The sequence below is a fragment of the Antedon mediterranea genome, chromosome 5, assembly GCF_964355755.1.
Source record: "Antedon mediterranea chromosome 5, ecAntMedi1.1, whole genome shotgun sequence".
In the NCBI taxonomy this organism is placed as follows: Eukaryota; Metazoa; Echinodermata; class Crinoidea; order Comatulida; family Antedonidae; genus Antedon; species Antedon mediterranea.
This window is the reverse complement of record NC_092674.1, coordinates 2,753,630-2,770,218: the sequence shown is the minus strand read 5'-3', so window position 1 is coordinate 2,770,218 and position 16,589 is coordinate 2,753,630. Positions and strand designations below refer to the sequence as shown.

General features: G+C 31.5%; 1 protein-coding gene across 1 annotated transcript in view; it reads left to right on the top strand.

Moving 5' to 3' along the window:
- The window catches only part of LOC140050356 (uncharacterized), a 40,604-nt gene that overhangs the window by 14,639 nt on the left and 9,376 nt on the right, over positions 1–16,589 (top strand). The window contains exon 2 of the mRNA XM_072095512.1: positions 11,807–11,852. Coding sequence (XP_071951613.1) covers positions 11,807–11,852 — 46 coding nt within the window. The remainder of the gene's footprint in view (positions 1–11,806; positions 11,853–16,589) is intronic.

The window sequence follows — 16,589 nt, the reverse complement described above, 5'->3', positions numbered from 1 at the left end:
CAAAGCCAGAATCACCGCATTAAAATACTCACATAATTATATAAAAACAGCTTTTTAACCAAATTGTGTCTGTTAGTTTTACGTCAGACACTCTAGTTTGTTGATAAATTAATTTGATTGTGACAATTGATTTGGTCATTGATTTTCTTAATTTTATTTATGGTCATACGTTTTCCAGATAAATTGCCGTAAATATTTGATTTTATTTATAGTTTTATATTATTCAGATAACATTCCTAATTGATTTAATGTTCAGTACCTTTTTTTTTTTCTGTTTACTTCAATTTAAACACATTTATTTTGTTTGTACATTTCTTTCTATTCAAACAATACAAACTCAATCAATTAAATAAAGTAGTTAACCACAAAAAAAATATAAATCAAGAGATGACATCTTTATTTAATATTTTACTTTCTGAACCATTTTGAATAAATGTTGAATGCATTTCACTGTAGAAATTACCTGATTTATATCTTATATTTGTGACTGATATTTTGAGTTTTGAACATAGAAATATTATCGTGAACTTGAATATCTCTGAGTTGAGTTAGACATTCTGGAATGCCTGATTATGCAAATGCATGTTGAAAACAGCAATAAAGTCATACGTCTCACGAACCAAAGTAATCGTTACAGACATTTCAATCAGTTCTTGGACTTAACTTGACCATTTTACACATAAAACGTAGAATTTGTATGTGTTAATAATGCAAATACTATTCCTGTTATTATAATGTCTTTATGCAAAGAATTTAATTTTAGTTAGAGATGTGCATCTCTCCACGCCCTGTATTATATTTAGCTTCTTTTGGGTAATGAGAGAAAACAGTAATTTAAAAGATGTATTGTCTCCCAAAAACATGAAAACTGAAGATTAATAAAATTACTTTAAATAGGCCATTTTGCAGTTTTAATAAAGTTATTGAATTCTGTAAAAAAAAAACAAACAAAACACCAAGGAAACAGATTTTTGGCTTTAAATTACATTTTTTTCAGGTATATAATTTTTTTTTCCGATCCAGTTTTTGGTCAAATTGAAAAAATATTATGTGACATTAAAATGGCATATTCAACAGAAAATGTGAAAAAAATTGTAGGGGGACAATACAGTATATCTTTAATTGAATCTTTAAAAAAAGGAATTGCATAGTATACTAACATACCATTACTATACCTGCATCTTGATTTGTTTTTTAATAGTGTACAGATAGTATTTAGATTTTGAGGTAGTTTAGTGTTCTACTTAAATTAAGCCAATGACATCACATTCCAATTCCTAACCATGTCGTGTAGTTCTACTTCGAGTTTCAGCTTATTACAAACTCCTCGCAAGTTACGAAGAATTGTAATTATAGTTTGTAGACGTTCTTTGTTTGTTAATGGTCTCGTTGTGGAATACAGTAGAACTCCTATTAAGGGGACACCTTTGGGGCCCAACAAAGTATTCCTTGGTTGGTCTTAGTGTTAAAAGATATATTGGCCGTCCTATGGGGTTCCCTTGCTAAGGGTGTACAAAAGAAGGTGTTCCCTTGATAGGAGTGTCCCAAAGAAGGAGTCCCCTTGATAGGAGTGTCCCAAAGAAGGGGTTTCCTTGATAGAAATGTCCCAAAGAAGAGGTCCCCTTGATGGGGGTGTCCAAAAAACAGAAAGAACCAACATTATACAAACAAGCGTGGATGGAGTACCCTGAGGATTGCCAACAGTGCAAGCACTATCAAAGTGGCTCTCCAATACTCCAAACCACATTATACAAACAAGTATGGATGGAGTACCCTGAGGATTGCCAACAGTGCAAGCACTATCAAAGTGGCTCTCCAATACTCCAAACCACATTATACAAACAAGTGTGGATGGAGTACCCTGAGGATTGCCAACAGTGCAAGCACTATCAAAGTGGCTCTCCAATACTCCAAAGAATTGATAGGGGTGTCCTTGTGTTCTACTGTCTGTCTGTATCAAAACCTATGATTCACCCTAATAGAATATTTTGTACTGAAATCATAAAGTTTTGATAAACCTTAACTAAATTTGAGGTGGTAGTGTGTACAGTAGCTTGCTACAGTTGGCGAAAATTTTATCTGCCACAAGTACTGGTCATTTTAAATAGGGATTTTATTTATTTATTTATTTGACCAACAAGAACAGAATACATACATACAATGGGAAGGGTAAGGAGAAAAAAAGCGGCAAAAATCACAGTTACACATGACTCATTAAGTCTGTGTAATTCAGAACATTATGCGACAACAGCAAATTTAGTTTATTAGAGTATTAGTATTAGAGTATTACTGTAGATAGATAATAATAAAAGACATCAGGAAAGAGGTAATTAATAGTCAACTATCTAATTCATTGCCAATGTTTTTTTTGTGAGTAAGGAACTTGGAATATTTTGTATTTGTTCCAGTTTAAACTCTTATGTACAGTAATATCAGTTAGTTAGTAATATTTTGTAATAATATTCCTAGAGATATCAATGAATATTGCCATACTGTAGGCCTGTAAAAATGAAGCTTATGTACCTGTACATTTGTGTCATGCTTGAGTTCCACAGCTCAGTTGCCTTGCATGGCTATGATTGGCTGAAAGCTAAGCCAGCCAAATTAGCATATTTACTCGCAATGCACAAGGTGATTCACTCTTCGGTTTTAGCATCTTGAGGCTGTCATATGTTTCACTTGATTGCCTCATTTATAAACGATTCTCTGCTTGTGAAGCGTTCATTCGCTCTGCGGCACCTGTATGATATCTGCGTTAAGTTACGTCTGAGATAAGAAAACGTTTAGCAAGTCAGTTCTAAGGAAGGTAGTTGTTCCGGCAGTTCTTGTTCTTTCCTGAAGAGTTTTGCGGCTCATTTTGAAAATTCTTTCAACTGCTAGGAGTGAAATTGTTTTTTAGTATGAAACAAAAATTGATTTGGCCTAACAGAGGCAAGTTAAAGATGCCTGCTGACATAACGTATTATGATGATAAAACGCATTCAAAGGTTAAAGAATTGGACCAGGCCCTTGTTACTGTTATCACAATTTTCAGTAGGTAAGTGAGCAATAACCAAATGGATTGAAGGACTATATATTATGTAGTTAGAACCCCTTCTTTGGGACACATTTGTTGCTGGGACACACCTAATAAATTTTCCCATGAAAGGACGAGGGGTCAGTATGTTTCAACCCTACATCAAACCCCTATTCAGGGGACACCTATATTAAGGGGAAATTTTCCCATGAAAGGACAAGGGGTCAGTATGTTTTAACACTACATCAAACCCCTATTCAGAGGACACCTATTAAGGGGACATTTTCACATGAAAGGACTAGGGATCATTATGTTTCAACCCTACATCAAACCTCTATTCAAGGGACACCTATTAAGGGGACATTTTCCCATGAAAGGACGAGGGGTCAGTATGTTTCAACCCTACATCAAACCCCTATTCAGGGGACACCTATTAAGGGGACATTTTCACATGAAAAGACTAGGGATCATTATGTTTTAACACTACATCAAACCCCTATACCTTGTTGTTTCCCGAATGTGTCCACTTAACAATAATAGAAGTTCTATTTAGGGGATTTTTCTTGCATGTATTTTGTAATAATGATGTAATCATGTCATCACTCAGGTACTTAAAAAAAAAAGTAAAGCATTGTTACCTCTGTAAGATACTATATAGCATTTTTAAGATCTTATGAACTTGTCTAACATTACATTCTGAAATCTATAAAGTTACATTGGATACAGTAGAATACCTTCCCTTCCCCCTTTCTTTCCGTTGGAACACCTCTATTCAGGGGACACTTTCTTAGTAAGGGGGTCTTCTGTACTTCTAAAAGCTATCAGTTTTAATGGAGCTATATAAATGTGGTATTATTATTACAACAGTATTAGAGTTAATGACACATACCTCTGTCTACACTATCAATAAATGTGATGTGCCCATATATGGATATGATGTCATATCACAATTACATTTGAGCACATCACTACCATATTTGGGAACATCACACTTTTTTATCATACTAGTTTGATGGTGCAGGTGTAGACAGAGCTTAATTCTGTATGCATGATTACCTCAAGTGTGTGAACACAGGTTGCAAAACTGTAATGTCTTGGCCAATATTATTATTTTATTTACCGCAAAAAAACCATAATTTGCAACCAAATTCTATAGTCTAATTCCCAGTGGATATTATAAGAACTAGATCATATTACCAGGTGTGTATAAATGTGAGGCTATCATCAATGACATTGCATAATCAAGGGATGTACGTTGACAGGAGTGCATTGTAATGTACATGATGGCATTAAACAAGTGTTGTTATTGGTTCAGAAGCATGCCAACAAACAGAGTTCAACGTCTTCCAAAACAACGAAACACACTCTTCTTGTCTTGCTCGTTTGATTCTCATTAAAATGTTTAAATTTGTACAGAGCTTTCGACCTCGGAACTACTGTGTCATTGGTCGTTGCCGGAACCTACAATCTATCAAAGTGCAGAAGTAAATCTTTCATGTGCACAATGAAACAAACTACATGTATAGTGTCGATACGATTGACGCGTCATGGATAGTATATTCTTGTTAAAGGCAATAGCCTCGCAAACGACTTTGCACATGCTGCTTCGGCCGCGTCCAAATCGGGCAGTAATTCTCGCCGGTACTGTAATGTATAGGTTATCGCAACAATCTGTTTATCTGCGCAAATTTGAATCATGTGAATTTGGTAGCAAACTATTGATACTACTACAGTAAATAAATTGAATTAATATTTTGATGAAGTCAACATGTCCATGATAAGAAGAAATATTATTATCATTTTAATACTATTACAATGAGTGAATCAAAATTAAATTTACAATTACAATTTACTTTGAAATGAATACAATTCAAAGCCCAATAACAGCACAGTCTAAAGTGGCTTCTGAAATATTAACATTAATGCTACAGTTGTAGTATTGTTTAAAATCATGTCACAAGAAATAAATGGAAATTTGTTAACTGTTATCGTTTACTAATACAATGAGTGAATCAAAATTATATTATTTATTTACAATAACATTTCTTTTAAAGTAAATGAATAAAATTTAAAGCCAAATAACATAGCACAGTCTAAATTGCCTTCTGAAATATTAGCATTAATGCTGTAGTAGTGTTGTTTAAAATCATGGCTCAAGAAGAAACAAATGAGAATGGGATTCTGAGGCAGGTTTTTAAGCTGGTAATTCTTGTAAAAGGCAATAGCCTCGCAAACGACTTTGCAAATTTACATAACGAGCCGGCCAGCTTCTAAAAAGAAGACTGGATTCTTGAAAATAAATAATTGTAGAAAAGGAATTTGAACAATTTTCATTTCATTTATCGTTTCACATAATACTTAGAACAAAAAGTATTTGAAAATTAGAAAATCTTGTTTTGGCAAATTACTAGTATTACTCTAAAATAAGTCCCAAAAAGGGATTGCTTTTAGGACTACTGCATCTCTAAAGGCCAGGAATATAATATGGCCAGGAATATAATATGGCCAGGAATATAATATGGCCAGGAATATAATATGGCCAGGAATATAATATGGCCAGGAAGGTAAAAAAAAAAAGAGAACACAATACATAATACAGTGTTATTAAACATTAGTTGAATAAATATGAAAATAAACTAAAATTGATTTCTTTAGCATTTTTAAAAGATGCCACTATCTTTCTTTTTATGCATTAATTTTCGTGCAATAATGTGTGCATATTTATGATATAATTTTTTGTTTATATTATTTTTTATTATACTAATATTTAATTTACTAATACCTTTAAGAAGATTCTGTTGTTACTTTATGATGGTGACAAATAAAGCATTTCAATATTCAGTACAGTTAATTTGATTGTACAAGTTAAATTGAATTAACAACACTAGTAGCATGCAGTAGAATTGAATTAACAACACTAGTAGCATGCAGTAGAATTGGTGCAAGAAGTTGATGCAATAGTGTTGATAGTTACTTAAGACAGATAGTAAGCAAGTTGGTTTAACGGCCAATGAGTAATCAAGGTCCCGGGAATCCCCGCCGAATACTCATATTACAACAACATGCAGGACGTTATTAACTGATTACCATTGTAACAGTGTATTCAGTATTTTATACTTTGATGTGCCTACGTACGATAAGCGTCGAGTCTAATTCATACTTCCTACTCTCTGACATTTTCAAAAAGTTTTGGTTAATTGGCACGCACGTAGCAGGTTAAAAGACTCTTAGTTGCGATTCTTATCTCACGGATTCGGTTCTGTCCAGTTGCAACTGGCTTAGATACGTATCTAAGCAGTTGTCATGGGTAACATGAGCTATAAATAGAAAGCTGTTGCCGAGTTGTTCCGTACTTATCTTGAGTTTAGTTTTTAGAAAGAAACACACATTTTTTTATAAATAAAACAAGTTTCACAATTAAATTAAGAATTTTTTTATTTGAAATTTAATATTTTCAAATTAATAAATTATTATTTTAATTATTGTTTCTAATCTTCGCTAAAGAAAGTTTTAACAATATATTTTTAAGAAAGACATAGATAAGATGCAATTAACAGTTTTTTTAACAATTAAAAAACATTTTTTGTTACTTTACCTTACATAAAAATATGCAACAATTTATATGTATTTAGTTAAAAGTACCAAAAGTATTCTTTTTAAATTGTATCAGTTAAAGTTATTTACTCATTTAGATTGGTGTCATTATTTTTGGAGTTGTTTTATTGTAAATCTTATAATGGTTTTATTTGTACCGGGCCTATGAGTATGAGCAATCAGTGATTGGATATATGGCACATTATAAATGCTTTTACTATTATCCAAATTTTATTTTTCTTTTCAATATTTTATTTTGTCGGCAATATTCTGATATGAGCTTTGTGAATCACCAAAGCCCTACATTATATTTACCATTGTTTCAAATCTGGATTCAATATCACATGGTAATCAACAATATCCTATTCAAATTAAACAACAATAAAGTTATATACTGCCCTCTATTTGCCATTTCCTGGGAACCTATAGGTCTATGTTGTACAATCCAATACCACTTGGCATAGATTATTTTATCTAACACATTTTTTAAATTAACTTACTTAGTTTGAAGGAAAAATAACTTTGAGCATAATTAGCCTAGGACTATGTTTATTCAGTGAAAAATTAGAGGGCGTATTTCAAGATTATTTTGAGTTATTATTATCTATCACATAGAGGGCACTATATACAACTTTAATTTAATGTCTCGCACATTGGCCAAAGTTGGCAGGTATACAAGCAATTCTTTGTCCCGTTATATCTCCACATATGAGATTATAATTTCATCCTGTATCATCATCATGTGTTAGGCTTATGGTCTATCTTACAGGTATCATATATGACACTGTATTACACAATTTGCCTATGATACAGGACACATATTAGCCAGTATCAAGATTCAGATATCTATAATAGTTGTTATATTTTTATAAAGTTTAAAGCACTATTCAAATTAAATCAAAATATGAATTTTGAATTTTGTAACAGTCCCAGTATGTTGCCAAAACTTCTGCTCAGTTTGTTTATTTTCGTATTTTGTCTTTCAGAGTGATTTTCATAATAAATACTAAATGTAATATCCATTTATTAAGTAAATGCTGCAAAATCATATAAATTAAATAAAATAAGTTTTTGATTATACTTGACGGACAATAGATTCATAACGTTAATGGAAAACTTGGTAGCACAGGTCATATTGATTTAAGATGAGGTCAAATAGATGCACCTGATAAACTTATTGTTATAACTACTTTCTAGTATTTTATTATCATCATCGTTATGATATGATAAATTGGAGGTTGACTTGAAGTACCGTAATAAATGTTGTTGAACCAAGAGAGCATATGGTCACAGTTGGTCTTAGTTTGCAATGGTTTACACAGAAGAAGAGTAAGACATACAGATTTAGTTATTTTAATTCATAATATAGTATAATTATTGATACAATTTATAACAAACTAAAAATCTTAAGGAAAATCGCTGAAAATATGACTGTGTGTATCTCAGTGAACAAATTAGTGAATACTTTAATGTAAAACAGCCAGAAAAATTAGGGGTGGGGTTACAGTATATTCAAAACAAAGTGTGTATAAAGCTCTGTCTACACTATCAAACTAGTTTAACAAAATCATGTGTTATGCCCAAATATGGTAGTGATATGACATCATCATGTCCATATATGGGCACATCACATTTTTTTGTCGCATAAAGTTTGATAGTGTAGACAGAGCTTTTACTAGGTCAGTGTTCCGGGACATTTTGGTGCATTGGCCTTTTTCCCACTCCTGTATACGTAATCACAATTCCAAATACTGCAGTAGTAAACAGAAACAGAATATATTACCTGTGTGTTTACCTTGTCAGTTTGCCAATAAAGTTGTGTTTACCTCAAACCATACCTCAACACATTTTAATATGGAAATTATGTAAACCATTCGTGCTACAACATAAGATTGCCGATAGCAAGGTTACTTATGATGTCATCAAATGAATGACCAATAGGACATTAACTCCGTCACGTTTATTGAGTGACATACACGATTAGTTAGTAGTTAATATGTTAAGAAGTTTGCAGAATTAGAATTGATCAAAGTTCTCTTTATTGATTTTATTTTGAATGTTTAAAGCTCTGTTTACACTATCAAATCTTATGTGACAAAAATAATGTGATGTGCCCATATATGGACATGATGATGTCATATCACTACCATATTTGGACACATCACACTTTTTTGTCAAAATAGTTTGATATATCTTATAGATATATTTTATAAGTGAAAACATTTTTTTTTTTATTAAGAATACAAAACAACACATTCAAAGTCTGAATTAATTAATCTTTTTTTCTGTTTTTTGGGGGACAATACAAGTCAAGTAGTCAAGTATCATTTATTATTATTTGTTTTAAGACAAAAAATATATAAATTCTGTTTGCTCTGTTGGCAGAGCACAATATTCAACGGACACAACACAAACTCAAAAACAAAAACATTACAAAAAGTGTCTACATGATGTTTAAGGCTCTAATAGCTCCTGGAAAGAAACTATTTGTAAATCATGCCTAATTGGCCTTAATACATCTTTAAAATTAATGTGATTATGTTTTATTATCTGCTGTTTTTAGTATATGATTCATGGTACCATACAGTACTGTCCTAATGATGTTGTATAGTATTATATCAATATACCACTACTACCTGCTGCTAGTTCATTTAAGTTCTTACTTTCACAATGAATCATTACCCATATAACATGTTGTCTAGTTGCATCCTCCCTGCTGCTTACCTGGTGCACCTGGTGATGTGTTCCACATTTTGTTTACGAATAACAATTTGTCTAGACACACATGATTAGTGTATGAATAGGTAATTTGGGATAATGTTATTGCAGTTAAAAATCGATATTTATTTATTTATTAAAGTACCAACAGTGATGGACTGTGAACAGAAAATTTCATTTAATATAGACCTGTCTCTAAAAGAAGTCACGATGATAAAACATTTAAATTACATGTACCAGAAAATAAATTTGTTATTTACTAGCAAACCTACAAACAGACTTAATTGAACTAGCAAAATGAGGAACTAACTACATTAGCAAGTGTGCTAATAATAATAATAAAATAAATTTATTTATTTCTACAAAACATTAAATTTAAAGAATTTGTAGATCAAGCCCACCATAATACATTAAAAAATAAATATTGAAATAAATTACATCATCAATCTAGTTCTAGTATATGAAAAACTAATAGCACATTGCTAGTTTGATTAACTGTGAAAAGAAAAAAATTATTTAAAAACGCATTATTCTACCAAATATGTTGCTGCACATGGAAAAGAATATATTATTTGTGCTATAATAATATGTTGTATTTTTATGCAATAAGTAATGTAACTCCCATGACAGTTACTGATAAATTCTACTACAGTATACTCATAATGTACATACATATTTCATGGCCATTTATATTACCATACATTTATTTACGCAAAAATTTAATTTAAATATGCAAATAATATCTTAAATTATATTTGGCTCCCACTATTTTGTAAAAGGGATTTATAAAATCATGTATCATATAAAATACTGTGAATCATTAAATCAATAGATTCAGTTCATATTATAGTGCAAATTATAACCAAAGGCATTTTAATTTTATAGCAGGATATAGTTAGTGCTAACCCGGAATGAATGTCCAACATCTTGTAACGCTCTGTCTACACTATCAAATTAGTTTGACAAAAAAATGTGATGTGCCAAAATATGGCAGTGATATGACATCATCATGTCCATGTATGGGTACATCACATATTTTTTCACATAAAGTTTGATAGTGTAGACAGAGCTTTAAGTTAACGACATTGATATTTCATTAGACTTTACTAATTAAAAATAATAGTAATAAATGAATACCAATTTCAGTTTTCTCAGTAAAGCACAGTAAAAAGTAAACAACTTGGTATTTGACTTTATAAATTTGTAGTTACTGTAGGTAATTATTATTCATACTAGTGCGTAAATAGATTGATGGCTAGTGACTTAGATCTAAGCAAATTAGCTTTGGCTATTGGCGCTTTTTTTTTTGGTATAACTAATTAAAATTAGTATAATGAATGAAAAAGAAAATTTTCTCAGTAAAGTCAAGTGCAGTTAAAATACACAATATTATTAATTGATTAATTAAAAAACAACGATAAATTTTTAACGGTGGTGTTGTACAAATTAATTTGATTAGTAGAATAATACCAATGGGTACCAGTAACCAATCATGCCAAAGGTTACAATGGTAATCTTAAGTGTTTACTTTATTCAGTTCAAAGAAATTCAATGTTAAGTTACATTGTTTCTTGTTAACAGGGCTACATTGTTTGACTTCCTTGTTGTGTTCTATTGTCCTTGTATAGTATACACAACAGTAATATAATGCCTCATTTATATAATTATTAACAATACCCTTCATAAGACAATGGACTATTCCAAGGTGACATCACAGTTATGTATACAGCCTGATAAACTAACTCAATGGAATTTTCCATTCCTGACTGTGTATTGACCTAAGTAACGGATTAGTCTATTATTAATATGGGGATGTGACTAAATTTTACATTAATGTATTTTTTTTTTGAACATTTATAATCTGACTTTTTTTATAAATTTATAATTATTATTCAATAAAAACAATATTTGTTGTATTGTTTTATATCTGATAACATTTTATTGGAACGATTGTCTTTTCCTTTTTCTTGTGTATTCCTTTGAACATTTTGGATCTATCCATAAGGGGAAATTTCCAGAATTAATAATATTGTACCAAATACGGGAGGTCATTAGCTTGAGTGACCGGGAATAGTCGTGACTGTATTAACGCTTGTAAACACATGTTAATATAATATCCCTAAAAAGCACTGTTTTTATAGTTTTGAGCAATATATCTGACTGTTTATACAAGGAATCTATTCCAATCTGTATCCAGTAACATTTCAAGGGCAAACCAAGAGACTAAACCTTTTTGTTTTCGACAAGTTGTGCTAAAGTTTGGTGCTATAACTAACAGGAGTACGTGTGTGTGTGATAGCAACACGAGTGAACTTCTATTTCGTCGATTATTGCTTTGATGGCTACAGCCAATATTTGCTTGTATAACAATAATAACAACAACTATATTCCAATGCGTACTCCAAAATGTAAGTCTGCCATGAAAGAGGGGAAAACACTTAGCAATTGGGATGTAATTGTTGCTTTTATTCGTTGCAGTGCCGGCGCTGGAGGCGAGATTGACAACAAGATCGAACAGGCTATGGTAAGTGTATTTTAATTCTGTTCAATTAAACCTTAGTATAGAATTGTTTTGATATTTGTTTTTTCCGTTAATGTTTTAACTTTGTATGAGACAAGCACCATTATTTCCTTTTGTTTTGTGGATGAAATAAAGTTATCGTGTGTTATCTTATTATTGCAATTAAACACAGTTACAAACTCAGCATTTCCCTTTCCTCAGCCTCCCAATTTGTAATATTGTAGTAAGCCCAAAAATGTAAATTCAACTTTTGTTGTATCAAGCCTGTACCTCCTAAATTACCCATTTTTTTAGGTTTTGTTGTTTAATATCAACATTGTAGAACACTTGAATACAAATAAAGTATACTTCTTTAATACAATACTTCCTTCAATTTAAAAACTGTTGAATATATTTGTATAATGATACTTTATGAGCTTTCTAATCTACAATAAAATATGTAATGTCAATATTCTATCTTTTATTAAAATTTAAACAATACAGCCTTAGATTATAACAATGTTATTTTGTGTTGTTTATTTATAAAACCTCTTACTCTTTGTACCTCTAGCACACTGCATGACCCTGAATTACTATAGAATTTTGGATATACTAACTAACAGTAAATGGCTTCATCATTACATCATCATTAACACTATGTACAGTATCAGTATATTATAAACAGTATCAGCATATTGTATGTTTTCTTGTGAAAATACAGTATTCATTTCCGAATAACAATAGCACATTGTTACCATAAACCATCAAGGTCTTACCTTGCTGCATGTAGATGCTATAGAGGAAATAGATCTCCATCATCCTAAATAGTATCCGGCACATGCCCCTATCTCTCTCCATCATTTATTGTCTTTTTGTTGGAAGGGTGACCACCATGGCTTTATCATGGTGATCCTAAGGGGGTCAGAGAAATATCAGGCCCCTAGTAATTGTATACAATGAGCTCATCTTTTTTCTTGTTCTTTTACCTAAATGATGACAGTTTTTGTAAGCTCTGTCTACACTATCAAACTAGTTTCACAAAAAAAGTGTGATGTGCCCATATATGGACATGATGATGTAATATCACTGCCATATTTGGATATATCACTAACATGTATTTGCTCAAAAAAGCAAATACATCGATCGCAAAATTAATGACAGACCATCAGACCACCGAAAAAGAGTCATGGAAACGATTAGCGTACGCAATGTCTACCCAAGACGAATAGCGTAACGGATAATGATGATGATGATGTATTTGGCACATCACACTAGTTTGATAGTGTAGACAGAGCTTTACAATAAGTATCCATTCAGCCACTTATTCATTATCAACTAGTCTGGTAATTGCCCTTTATTGTGCCCTTGATCTGTAGTTATAATTGCGTGTTTAGTATATTATTTTTGTATAATTTCATTGATAAGTTTATTTAATTTAACTGTTTTTTCTAATGGTACTTTAGTAGTATCCTAATTTTGTGTCATTGTTAATGGTCTTGCCGAACAAGACAGAATACAGTAGATTCTATTCAATGAATATCCTTTATATATTAAAAATTACAATAATTTAATATAATCTTTCTGTCAGGAATATATTAAAACTAAAGGTTACCTTATTCAAATTCAAAAGTTCTTTCTAACATTGTACGTAGTTCGTGCAATTTATTGATTTTTTGGAGTAAAAAAAATGTGAGAAACAATCAGAAGTTAACAAGGACTAATATTAATACTTCTAAGTCGTGATATCTACGTAATGAATGCTCTTAAAAATGCTCTAGAATAAGTACGTCTTTGCGCAATAATCGGTCCCACGGGTGTGTAAATGTATTACTATTGCGTAGGCATTTTTCAATATCTATTTTCATGTTGCTTTTTTTTCTATGGCTATGCTCGATTCTTCTGTGAATGTATGTCGGGCTACTGTAGTACAATTAGAGTTGACCCAATTACAATTCTTAATCCAAGCCAACTAACATGTGCGGCTTGAATAAATTTTGATTAATAGAGAGTGACAAATTTAGAAAATGTCAAGTTTTTAACATTAATATTAAACGCTAGTATAAATTACATGTTTTGTTTTAATGAATAAATGCTAGATTATAAGTAATATGTTTGTTATCCTGAACAAGTTTTAGAAATGTCAGCACCTTCTTAAAGATCTCTCTACACTATCAAACTTTATGTGACAAAAAAATGTGATGTGACCATAATATTGACATGTTGATGTCATACCACTACCATATTTGGGCATATCACCACCATATTTGGACACATCACACTTTTTTTGTCAAACTAGTTTGATAATGTAGACAGCTTAATATCAAGTAATTTCCACAGTTTCTTTAAAAAGTGCAATATGATAATATAATTGTCTTTGCTTTTAATATTTACATCCTAATTTACAAGGCTAAATGTCTAGTCATTGTCTTACACCCAAATGACACATGTTTATTTATTAACATTGATACATTATGTAATTTAATTTTAAGAGGAATCATCCTATAATATCCTGTAATCTGATTGGTTGCTCTTGACAAGATCTGAACTCCTTATGTTTTAGGGCCCGTTCGTACGGGTTGAAATTTACCAGTTATTCCCGATGTGAAGTCGCGTGCGGTAATTAAATTTTGCCTTTAGCTATTTAACAAACGAGGTAAAAAATTTAGAGGTAAATTCAGCCTACGGGCGTATAATAAATCTCCGATCAGCCTACGGCGTGTAATTAATCTCCGATAACAACGTTCGTGTTTGAGGCGGTGTTGTCCTTGTTGGTGCAGGGCTAGAACGTCGATCGTCATTATTTTGGTCTAAATCGTTGTTCAGGGTAGGCTCAAAATCATCGTCAAGTAACATAAAAATGGTCGTAAGGAGTAGGCATATCTCGGCAGGATTTTTGGCTTGAAATGGCATAAGGGTGGTCGTAAGAAAACAAGTTGTAGTTGGTAAAAATATTTAATAACAGCGAACGCTTTTTTCACGAAACGAAAGAGATCTTCGATCGTTGACAAACAATGCCGTGCAACGAAGCGTAACCAACAGAAATAACATAGCGTTTTCAGGGGATTTCAGGACACCATGTTCAATCGTAACTCTTGAACGGAGGATCGTATGAGAAAACAAATTACTGTGAAATGTTCTTAAAAGATTGGCCTACATCACTGTGTGATTGGAAAAAAGTAGAAATTTTTTTGTCACTACTTAAAATCCATCGAAAAAAACACCACAGTGTATAAGCATAGGCGTTTTTTCGCGGCAAAGTCGCGGGGCCTATGCTTTACACCGTGGTGTTTTTTCGATGAGTGAAAAAAAAAAAAAATTCTAATTTTGTTCAATCACACAGTTATGTAGGCTAATCTTTAAAGAACATTTTACAGTAAAAATTTTGTCCATACGACTGTCCGTTAAGGATTTTTAAGTAACTTGTCCTCCGAAAATAGGCTAAAAACGCTATGTTATTTCTGTTGGTTACGCTTCGTTGCACGGCATTGTTTGTCATCGATCGATGTCTTCCGTTTCGTGAAAAGGGCGTATACAAAACAGAGAAAATTGAATAATTCGCACGAAACAATTCGTTGTTGTGGGTCGTAGGTTACAAACCGGGCTGACCTCTAAACGTAATTTCCGGCCAAGCATGGGCATAACTGGTTATAATCGGTAAATAATCTGTACGTACGAATGAAGCATGCCTTGGGGCTAGGTTGAAAATAAACGCTTATTTTTTTATACGTACGAACACAACCTTAGTATCCCATGTACAGGTAATTGAGATTAGAGAAGCTAATTAAAATAGAAGACTTGTAAAGCCCATAATTACTAATATATTTTATGGCTTGGCATAAGCCCATTAACGAATATTGAAATTAATTTTGTTTGACCCAAAAACCAACAAATTAAAACTACCAGCATAAAAAATTATCCTAATTTTTTAATGAGAAAAACATTAACAAATAATAATATTTCAAACAAATAGTTCCAATTAATGAGAGTAATCTGACTATCATGATGATTTGTGACCATTAACGCTCATGTGTGTGAAAAATAAATTGATTCTTGAAGATATATTAGCATCATCTTCAAATCTACTAGGATGTTCATTACAGTAATCTGTCAATTTGTAAAAGGTCAGTCAATTTTACTGCTTTTAAATTATTTCTGTTTTTAGAATTTTTTTTTAGAACAAATTAAATTATATTATATAGGTCCTGTTTTTGGTTTTTTGCCAAAATTAAATGGTTATTTGGGACCAGAAATTTAAGCCTCAAAAATATATATTTGAATTAAACTGTTTATTTACTTTAAGTCCAATTCTATTGGGACTTGGGCCTTTACACTCCCCCTGAAACTGAATATTTTAGCAAAAACATTAAGAAATAAAATTCTATAAAGTATATCCCTATAATAAGATTTCAAATATGAAGTAACGCCTAATGTGTAATAACTAACCTTAATTGAAATAATAAGAGGCAGTGTACATACTTACAGCTACTCGATTCTCCTCATAGAAAACGAAAATAGATTTGAGGTTCAACGATCTCACGAATTTGACGTAGGAACGTGTTAAACATGTACGTTTGTTTTCATTAAAAATCAATAGACTGGTAATGTTTGTCAGTCAGTTGGTCTCCAACTCCACCCAATTTTTGATAACTAATCACAAAATGATAAAAACAACCCTCTAATCAATAATGATTCATACAATGATTTGTCCCTTTTGTTATTGGAATGATTGTTATTTAATCAAATAATTATAAATTTTATAAT